This window comes from Nyctereutes procyonoides, unplaced genomic scaffold (genome assembly GCF_905146905.1).
Source record: "Nyctereutes procyonoides isolate TBG_1078 unplaced genomic scaffold, NYPRO_anot_genome, whole genome shotgun sequence".
In the NCBI taxonomy this organism is placed as follows: Eukaryota; Metazoa; Chordata; class Mammalia; order Carnivora; family Canidae; genus Nyctereutes; species Nyctereutes procyonoides.
The window spans coordinates 709,052-719,851 of NW_026575035.1; the positions used below are offsets into that span (position 1 = coordinate 709,052).

Below are 10,800 nucleotides of genomic sequence, written 5' to 3' on the forward strand. Positions count from 1 at the left end.
TTTATCTAGCAACAGACCATCAAACTATATTAAGCAAAAAATGACAATTTTTATGTCTCAAAAAATACTTGCCAGAATTAAAGGGAGAAATAGACAATTCTACAATAATACTTGTAGAATTCAAATCTTTCTCAATAAGGGATAGAATAACCAGATAGAACATATGTAAGGAAATAGCAAACTTGAAAAACAAATAAACCAACTAAATCTAACAGATATGTATAGAACACTCAACCTAACAACCAGCATACATATTCTTCTCAAGTGTACATGGAACATTCTCCATGATAGAAAGAATACAAATTAAGTCTCAATAAATTTAAAAAGATAGAGATATAAAATGTCTTCTTTAGACAAATGGGATGAAGTAAGAAATCAGTAACAGAAAAAATGGAAAATTCACAAATTTGTGGAAGTTAAACAACAACCAATGAATCACAGAAAAAAAATAACAAGAGGAATTAGAAAACACTTGGAAATGAATGAAAATTGAAACACAACATCAAACTTATGGGATGCAGTGAAAATAATGCTAAATGGGAAATTTATAGTCACAAATACTATTATTAAAAGAGGAGAAGAAACAAAGAGAGGAGTTTTTAACATTTTTATTTTATTTTTTAAATTTTTATTTATTTATGATAGGCACACAGTGAGAGAGAGAGAGGCAGAGACACAGGCAGAGGGAGAAGCAGGCTCCATGCACTGGGAGCCTGACGTGGGATTCGATCCCGGGTCTCCAGGATCGCGCCCTGGGCCAAAGGCAGGCGCTAAACTGCTGCCACCCAGGGATCCCAAGAGAGGAGTTTTTAAATCCACAACCTAACTTTACAACTCAAGAAACTTGAAAAACAAGAAAAACTGAGCCAGTTTTTCTAAGTCAGAAATGAAACTAGAGACATTACTACTGATTCTACAGAAATAGAAAGGATTAGAGAACTCTGTTGTACATCAACAAATAGGATAACCTAGATCAAAGGAACAAATTCCTAGAAATACAAAACCTACTAAGACTAAAGCATGAAAGAAATAGCAAATCTGAATAGATCTGTAACTAGTAAGGAGACTGAATCAGTAACCAAATATCTGATAAAGAAAAGTCCCAGGGTTAATGTTTTCTACCAAATTAAAGTAGAACTAATGCCAATCCTTCTCAAAATCTTCCACAAAACAAAAACAAAAACCAACCAAACAAAAAAACCTAACTAAAGAAAAAGGAAGACTGTCTAATTCATTTTATGAAGCCATGTAACCCAGTTTCTAACTTCAAAGACACTTGAAGAAAAAAAACGTTAGAAAGGGCTATTTACAGTCCATATAAATTTTGAGGCAAAAGTCCTCAAAAATATGCTAGCAAACAGAATTCAGCAGTGTGTTAAAATGATTATACACCATGACTAATTGGAATTTATTCTGGGAATGCAAACATGGTTCAACATACAAAAATCAGTCAATCTAATATACTGCATTATCACAAGGAAGGGGGAAAAACTATATGGTCATCTCAAATGATACAGAGAGGGCATTTGACAAAATTCAATACTTTTTCATGTGAAAATATTCTACGGACTAGAAATAGTAGGAAACTACCTTAGCATAACAAAAACCAAATATGAAAACCCCACATTGAACATTAGACTCAATAGCAAAACTAAAAGTTCTTCCTCTATAACCAGGAATGAGACAGAGATATCAGCTTCTTCCATTTCTACTTAATATGTTACTAGAAGTACTAGTCAAAGTAATTGTGCAATGAAAAAAAAAAAAAAGGAATCCAAGCTGAAAAAGAAGTAAAATTATTTCTGTTCACAGATGGTATGATTTTATATAAAGAAAATCCTAGAGATTCCACACACCTGAAACAAACCTATTAGAATAAATGAATTCAGCAAAGCAGCAGGATACAACATCAACACACAAAAAGTAGTTGTGTTTCTATACACTAACGCTGAACAACCTGAGAAGTAAATTAAGAAAGCATTTCCATTTACAATAGCAGCAAAAAATAAAATACGTAGGAATTAATGTAATTAATTTAACTTAATTAAAGGAATTAACTTTTGGTTAACAGATTTGTGCAATGAAAACTCCAAAACATTTCTAAAAGAAATTTTTAGAACACATAAATCAATGGAAAGATATCCCATATTTATAGACTGGAAGATTTAATATTGTTAAGATGTCAATACCATCCAAAGCTATTTACAGATTTAATGGAATCCCCATCAAAATCCCAATGACATTTTTTGCAGAAATAGAAAACCCATTCTAAAATTCATATGGAATCTAAAGGGACCACAAAGAGCCAATTCTGAAAAATAAAAATAAAATTGGATTACTCATATTTCCTGATTTTAAAACTTACTACAAAGCTACTATAATCAGAATAGTGTAATACTGGCATAAAGACAGACATATATGGGGATCCCTGGGTGGCGCAGCGGTTTGGCGCTTGCCTTTGGCCCAGGGCGCGATCCTGGAGACCCGGGATCGAATCCCACGTCAGGCTCCCGGTGCATGGAACCTGCTTCTCCCTCTGCCTATGTCTCTGCCTCTCTCTCTCTCACTGTGTGACTATCATAAAAAAAAAAAAAAAGACAGACATATATGGACTAGAATAGAGAGTCCAGAAATTAACCCTCACATACATGGTCATATAATTTTCAATGAATGTGCCAAGACTAATTAATGGGTAAAGGACGGTGTTCAACAAATGGTGCTGGAAAAATTGGATATCACGTGCAAAAGAATGAAGCTGAACCATTACCATATGCAAAAATGAACTCAAATGGATCCATGACCTAAATATAAGACCTGAAACCATAAAATTTTTAGAAGAAAATATAGAGTAAAAGCTTCATGACACTGGATTTGGCAATGATTTCTTGAATATAAACCAATGTCACAGGCAACAACAAACTGGACTTCATGAAAATTAAAAATCTGTGTCTATCTATTGTGTTGATATACTAACAACAGAGTAAAAAGTCAATTCACAGAATGGGAAAAATATTTGGAAATCATGTCTCTGATAAGGAATTAATATCCAGAATATATAGAGAGCGCCTAAAACTCAATAGCAAATATAACTAACAGCCTGATTTAAAAATGGGCAAAAGACTTGAAAAGACATTTTTCTTAAGAAGATATACAAATGTTCAATAAGTACATGAAGAGATATCCAATACTACCAATCATTAGTGATTATGCAAATCAAAATTACAATGAGATACTACGTCACATCCATTAAAATGGCTACTATTAAAAAAAACAAACCAGAGGTGCCTGGGTGGCTCAGTCAGTTGGGAGGCTGACTCTTGGTTTAGGCGCAGGTCATGATCTGAGGGTCTGATTTTGAGCTCCTTGCTCAAAAACAGGAGTCGGCTTGGGGATTCTCTCTCTCCCTCTTCCTCTGCCCCTACCCCTATTTGCTCTCTTTCTCTCTAAAATAAATTTTAAAATCTTTAAAAACTACAAATAATGTGTTGGTAAAGATGTTGAGAAATTGGAACCCTTGTGTACCATCGGTCAGAAGGTAAAATGATTTTTCTGCTGTAGAAAACAGTATGGTTCCTCAAAAAATTAAAAATGTAATTACTATGTGGTCCAGCAATTCTACTTCTGAGTATTTACCCCTAAAATTGAAAGCAGGGTCTCAAAGAGATATTTGTGCACCCATATTCATAGCAATGGTACTCACAATAACTAAAATTTAGAAGCAATTCAAGGTCCACCGACAGATGGATAAGCAAGACGTGGTACTTACATACAAATGGAATATTAATAAGTATTAAAAAGGAAGGACATTCTGACATGGTACAACCTTGATGAAATTTAAGGAATTTATGCTAAGTGAAATGTGCCAGTCACACACACACAAAACAAATACTATATGATTCCACTTATCTGAGGTGCTTAGAGTAGGCAAAATCATAGAGACAGGAAGTAGAGTAGTGATTGCCAGGGGCTGGGTGAAAGGGAAAATCACGTTATTGTTTAGTAGGTATAGAGTTTCAGTTTTGCAAGACGAAAAGAGTTCTGGAAATAGATGGTGGTCAATGGCTGTACAAAAATATGAACATAATGCCGCCGAACTGTACATTTAAAAATGTTTAAGATAGTTAATTTTATGATATGTGTATTTTACAATAAAAAGTTTGAAAATAAATCTAATGTGGCTCCAGATAAAATAGTATATGTACAGAAATAAATTACCAGACATACTTCTGAATACTTTTGTAGCTGCTGATATATTTTCATTTTTACCACTATTTCTCGCCAGTGGAGAATGTGGCACCTCAAACATCAAACTCTATTAAAAACTACTTAATATCTAAACTATCACAAGAAAAAGTTCATATAGAAAATGAGATATTGGAGAAACATATAAAAATGAGATAATGGAGAAACAGACATTGTAATTGTCATGAAAACAAGATGTCTAACTGTTCCATACCAAATTATTGTATTCTAGCTCCTTTGCTAGGATTAGCAATTAAGAACATTCTCAGTTGATTTTTTTTTTTACTTGAGGGAATGGTGTTTTTTGTTTTGTTTTGTGTTTATGATCAGACAAAAAAAAAAAAAAAAAGCCAAAGGCTAGTGGTGGTAGCACTTACTTTGTTGGGAAGAGACTCCTCGTATGGTAATAAGAGACACAGAGCAAAGAAAGAATCTGAGAATCCCTCTACTGTCTGATGATGGTAATAAAAGACCTATCATGTGAGCAGGTTGGGCCAATGTATTACAAGCTTGCCTAGAGTCACTGTTGGAGAGATTGAGATCAGAAATAAGGGAACTGTCAATTAAAATGAAATAAACCTGTTTATTCCTTTTGTCAATCATTCGTAAAACATTCATTGACCACCTACCCTATAGCAGACACTGTCTTTGGGATATGGAGAGGAGTAAGGAATGTTTTTTTGTGCTTGATGCACTTGTAAAATAACTCCAGGGACAAGTTGGAAAATAACTACTTGCAATACTATAAGAAATGTTCTCTAATATTTTTCTGTGAAAGTATAACTGTACTACATACTAGGGATCAATTAGCTCTGAACAGTTTCACAGAGAAGAAGATGTTTGAGTCGGACCTGGAAAGATGGGAGTTGCTGTGCATGAGGACAGTATCATATACGTGTGATTGGTTTTTTGAGCATCCAAATCAATCATTTAAGTAAAGCTATTTGCTAAGGCCTATCGATGACAAAGGCTTAAACTGCAAGTAACGAAAACTCAGACATGCAACTGTTTCAATAATAATGAAATTCAGTAATTTACATATTCAAAATTCCAGAAATAAAATGGTCTTAGTTCTTCCCCACTTCCCACTCTGCCATCCTCAGTTTTGGCTTCATCTTTGACTTGGTACCACAATGGCTGCAGCCGTCCTAAGTTATACAGAAAAGCAAAATGTGCAGAGGAGAAGAGGAAACATCCTTTGGCCTCTTTCTCTTAGGGCTAAGGGAAATTTATGGAGGCCAGAAATTTTGCTTTCTCATTTGTCTCATGGGACAACTGAGTTCTCAATGGACCACAGGTTTCATTTCTGAATCAGTCAATGGAAGGGAAACTGGGACAAGGATGATTATGCTAATGCCACACTACCCCACCGGCAGACACAGAGAGCCATGGTGGCTTGCTATCTTTCAAGCAGAGAATGTAAATACTCATCTAGAACCAGTAAAGCAAGATATGATCTGTTCCTTATTTGAACATCATCTCTGAGTACACTTTCAACCGTTAAGGCATGTATTTTGGGGAGAGGTCTCAGTTCCCTGAAACTGATTCTAGGGTTTTTGCTTCCCTTGTTTTGCCCTCCAGGTATTTTAGTAACTATTGTATCTATAAAGATACTGCATTATAGGGGCACCTGGGTGGCCGGTGGTTGAGTGTCTGCCTTCAGCTCAGGTCATGATCCTGGGGTCCTGGGATTGAGTCCCACATGGGGCTCCCCAAAGGGAGCCCACTTCTCCCTCTGCTTATGTCTCTGCCTCTCTCTTGTCTCTCATGAATAAATAAAATCTTAAAATAAAAAGACATTGCATTATAAATCCCTTTTTTATATGTTATCATCAAAAGAAATTCCCTACCCCACTTAGGTGATAATGTTATGGTGCCAAAGCATCAACCTCTTTTTAAATTTGTTTTTTTTTCATAGATGACTTACATAAATATTTCTTTGAATTGAAGAAATATTTGACACAAGCAGAATATAGGATGAATATTCTTCTTTTGGTGCCTGATTTTTCAGCTTTCTTCAAAACAACTGGAATTCAAAGCTGAGATGTAAATCCAGAGCCATGGAATCTAATCCTTCTCAGTGAAGGCAAAATTGCAAAGTCCATATTACATGGGTTACCAAAGATGACTTTAAAAGTAATTGTACAGAGATTTAAATTCTACTGCCTTGTCTTTTAGAATGCAGATATCAAGATGCCCTTTGTCTCTCTAAAACTTCCCCTCACAATTTCAAGTGGTATCTTTTATTTTTTTTTTCAAGTGGTATCTTAATATCACAATTACTTTGGAAGCCTGAAAGATGAATTTTCCAAGCATTAGCTCCACCTCCTTTTTAGGACTTAAGTCACAAAACACGATTCAATGGTAATTGTTACCTTTGTTCCCAGGGGGCAATTACTCTTGATGAACAGCAATGATAATATTAATAATACTCTATACCTCACTCCGAGCAACTGAAGACACTTCAGTTACATTAACTAATATCAGTTCATCAACCCTGCAAGGAAGGGAGGGGAGGATATTATTTTAATGAAGAGTATACTCTGGCACCATGACGTGTCCAAACAAAAAACAGCTGAGGTGGACCAAGCAAGGATGCGCTTCTATTATCAGGTGGGAAAACCACCTTAGTCAGGTGTTTATTGGACACTTGTTGGGATCTTCCTTTAGAGTTGACTCAGCATTCAAATTTCAAAGGGCTGATGTATTGAAAATCGTCTCCATTCCACAAATAATATTTAGCAGGTGACTTGGGGGTGTAAATCTTCTTTCCTAGAAGCTGTAATCATTGACTTAAATTCAACTTTACATGTTGATTTTCTGTTTCTTAATTTGGAGGTAAATAAAATGAGTCCTGCTGGTACCTAGACTCTTTGGTCTTGCTGTTGCCCATTGGTCATTCCAGAAAAGTCACATGATGAAGATGCCTTTTAAATTAAGGTACCGGTAGCACAGCGTTCCCTGTTTCTTTGGCTTTTGGTTGTGAGTGCCTCTTCTCAGCAAGCTTTCCACCATGATTGAGCCCTTCTTGGGAACCTGGAAGCTGGTCTCCAGTGAAAACTTTGAGGAATACTTGAAACAACTGGGTAAGAAATACCATTATGAGATTTGGGAACTGGCGACACATTTTGTGATGTGGTTAGGTTTGCATTTTACAATGAATTTTCCTACAGATCTCTTTTTTGTGTTTGGAGGAAATAGTCTATAGGATTAACAAAGTTTATGTATCTGTTTTTGATTTTTTTTGTTACTAGCAATAATTTTTGGAATACAAAAATTATTCATAGATACTTCCTTCTAGTCATTATCCATATATTTAAGTCCATTTATTCTTTTTGAAAGTATCATCCTAAACCCTAGAGTTTCTCTCTGGCTTCATCATTTCAACTAATAGTATTTCCTAGCTTCAAATTTATAGATGGTAATAGTATCTATAACTAAATTCATCAGCTAAATTTGTTTCAAGGTTTGCTTTAAGTTATAACTTCAAAAGAGCAATAGCAACAAATGAAATTTCCAGTTGGTTAATATTTAGACTCTTCATACATATAGGCGATATTTTAAAATATTTGGTAGAATTTCTAATTTTTTATTGAAGAAATGTAACATTTTTACTCATCAAATGTCTCACCACTGGATATTTCTCAGAAATATAAACCCTATTCATCCTTTAGCTCCATCCTCAAGTTGAATAAACATCAATTAAAATGGTTGAGGGCCATAACAACTCAACTATTGTCACTAATGGTAGAAGAATGGTAATTATTTAATATTTGATTACGTATTTTTAAATATTTAATTAAGAGAAGTCTCCCTTGCAATAATAAACTGTATATAAAGCCAAGAATTTTTTAACTTTATTTTCTTCTTTAAATTTGGCTGAGCTGATCAATGCATAATAAGTCAGTGTGTACATAATGTAATGTTTGTCCCTTTTTCACGCTCAATATCAATTTTCTCAGGGAGCTAGAGAACATATTTAAGAACATGTTTCCCTGTTTCTGCATGGATTCAGACTCACCTGTTTTGAGTTTAAATTTGGGGGCATCTAAGGAACTTTGGGCTTATAGCAAGAGCAGCACTTGTTTTGATTGGGAACTGGACTTCGGCAGAGATTAATAGCTGAGCATCCACTGTGTGCCATTGCCATGCTAAGTCTTTTCACTTAATCTCCTAGCATATGTAGGAGGCAAGTACTATAGTTATCCATGATCTGCTACTGAGAAATATAAAGGTTAGAGGAAGGAAAGTACATACCTGGGCTCACAGGTGCAAAGCTTGCATTGTAACCACCCCACTCCTCTCTCTTCTGTGATCCACAGCTGACACTGCTTCTCTGAAGTCAGATGTGTCTTATTGATTCCACAATCTAAATGTGAAACCAAGTTCAATATTGATACTGAGAGAGAGGACTCAGCTCTTCTGTGTACCTATTATAGGAATCAAGTTTGACAATGGTCATTCCCCAATCTGGCCAGGCTCTTAGCCAAATTGTCTAGTTTGCATACTTCCTCTTTACTTGGCCAGATCTGAATGTAATCTGCAAATAAGAGAGGAGCTTGAACTTCATTTTTTTTAAAGGATTTTATTTACTTATTTATTTGAGAGAGAGAGAGCAGAGAAAAAGGCAGAGGGAAGGGCAGACGGAGAGAGAGATTGAGAATCTGAAGCAGACACACCAAACAGGGACCTGATTCAGGGCTTAATCCCATGACCCTGAGATCATGATCTGAGCTGAAATCAGGAGTCAGATACTCACCCAACTGAGCTAATCCAGATGCCCCTGAGCTGGAACTTCATTAAGTCATTATCTTTCAGAATAGTTTATATAAACTGAAAATTATATTTCTTGTTTTGCTTTTTTTAAGTGTGCTAAAATTCTTAGACAATTAGAAAACCCATGTTTAAATCTCAGCTATGCTACTTACCAGACACATCACCTACAAAAAGCCTTTCTGCTTCTCTGGGACACTGTGTACTCATCTCTAAAATAAAGATAATAACACCCTCTGCACTACTGTTGTAACACTTCCCCAACTAAAGCATGAGTTTTGATCCCCTGAAAAGCACCACACAGACACATATTTTAGATGAAGCATGAGTCTGGAAGATTTTAGACAAGATACAATAGCCTCAAAAAGTGAATTGAGCTTTTCAAAATGTCAAGTGTAACCACTAGATAGACCTTCTGAATGGGCTTGTTTGGCTCAACCCAGCTATCATAGTGAGGACTGAAAAAATTATGACACATTACCCAAAACCTGAACGGAGGAAATATATATTCTTTTTAAATTGCTTTCCAAAATAGTTGTTAGCACTTCCTAAATGTCTTATGAAGGCACACTGCCTTACAGGAATGAATGCAGCAGCCCGGAACCTGGCAGGGTTAGCGAAGCCAAGAATTAGCATAAGTGCCAATGGGGATGAAGTGAACATCAAAACAGAAAGTTCCTTCAAAAACACTGAGATCTCCTTCAAACTGGGGGAAGAATTTGAGGAAACCACAGCAGACAACCGGAAAGTAAAGGTAAAAACTAAGTCTTCTTGGTTTTCCACAATCCAGAAAAAAACAGAAGGTGGCTGAGCATGGTTCATTCATACCTAGTTTGATTAATTACCAAGTCAGTTTGGGCTTGTTTTGTTCATGTCTCTAAAGTCAACCCCTTTGCAAATTATTCTGATGGTTAACAGGGCCAAAAACTTTGACAAGTTTTCACTTTTTTCTGATCCCTCTTTGTCACTGTATAAAAAAGCATATAGTTTATTCACAAACAGTTTAGGTATTGTTCATCTGCGGAAGGAGAGCATTAATTGAATAATCTCTTGAGACTTCTCTAGTTTGTCATATTTAAATTAAGTGATTTTAATCAGTATTTAATAACATAATATTTAATAATAAATATTTTAATATTAAATCAAATAAATTATGACAAGAACTGAGGAGGGATTATGGGGGGAAAGAATGTCAAAATAGAAATGAAAAAGTAGATATCTAGTCTTCTGTAGGTTAGAGTATCATGAATTGTTATTTTTAACTGATTCCTTTATGCATTTATAGAGCATCATAACATTAACCAGTGGTTCAATGATTCACGTCCAAAAGTGGCTTGGCAAAGAGACAACAATCAAAAGACAAATTGTAGATGGGAAAATGGTAGTGGTGAGTTTTCTATAAATTGAATTTTTTAGATACTCCTATTTGACGCATGCTTCTCAAGTTACTCAGTTGTTTTGCATTCTGAATTGAGAGTCTGGGGAAGGAGGGACAGAGCAAGTTTAACTTGTCATCCACCAACTCTAATAGATCCCTTTCTGCTTTTAGGAATATAGCATGAATAAGACTGTCAGCACTCGAATTTATGAAAAGGTCTGAAGAAAGTATCTGCATAATGGAAACTTGTTCACTAATGGAACGCTGGGGCATGAAGAAGATATATCTCAGGGCCAGTGATTTAAAAAATTGTTCAACATAAATTTGCTCAATAAAACCAACAAATTAAGTGCAGTTTTGAAGCTGTGTGACAGTGAGGGCTGGGGACAAACTGATTAATTGGTGAG

General features: G+C 35.4%; 1 protein-coding gene across 1 annotated transcript; it reads left to right on the forward strand.

The window, feature by feature from the left end:
• Window positions 1–7,193: 7,193 nt before the first annotated feature.
• Window positions 7,194–10,747, forward strand: LOC129505272 (fatty acid-binding protein 9-like). Its single transcript, XM_055318229.1, has 4 exons — window positions 7,194–7,328; window positions 9,597–9,769; window positions 10,301–10,402; window positions 10,565–10,747. Exons 1-4 carry the CDS (start codon window positions 7,256–7,258, stop codon window positions 10,613–10,615), a joined length of 399 nt encoding a protein of 132 aa, XP_055174204.1. The 5' UTR covers window positions 7,194–7,255; the 3' UTR covers window positions 10,616–10,747.
• The last annotated feature ends 53 nt before the right edge of the window (window positions 10,748–10,800 follow it).

Coding starts and splice junctions, on each gene's coding strand:
- LOC129505272 (XM_055318229.1), top strand. CDS start 7,256: ATGATTGAGCCCTTCTTGGGAACCTGGAAGCTGGTCTCCAGTGAAAAC. Junction 9,770..10,300: donor CAGACAACCGGAAAGTAAAG/GTAAAAACTAAG, acceptor ATGCATTTATAG/AGCATCATAACATTAACCAG. Junction 10,403..10,564: donor TAGATGGGAAAATGGTAGTG/GTGAGTTTTCTA, acceptor TTCTGCTTTTAG/GAATATAGCATGAATAAGAC.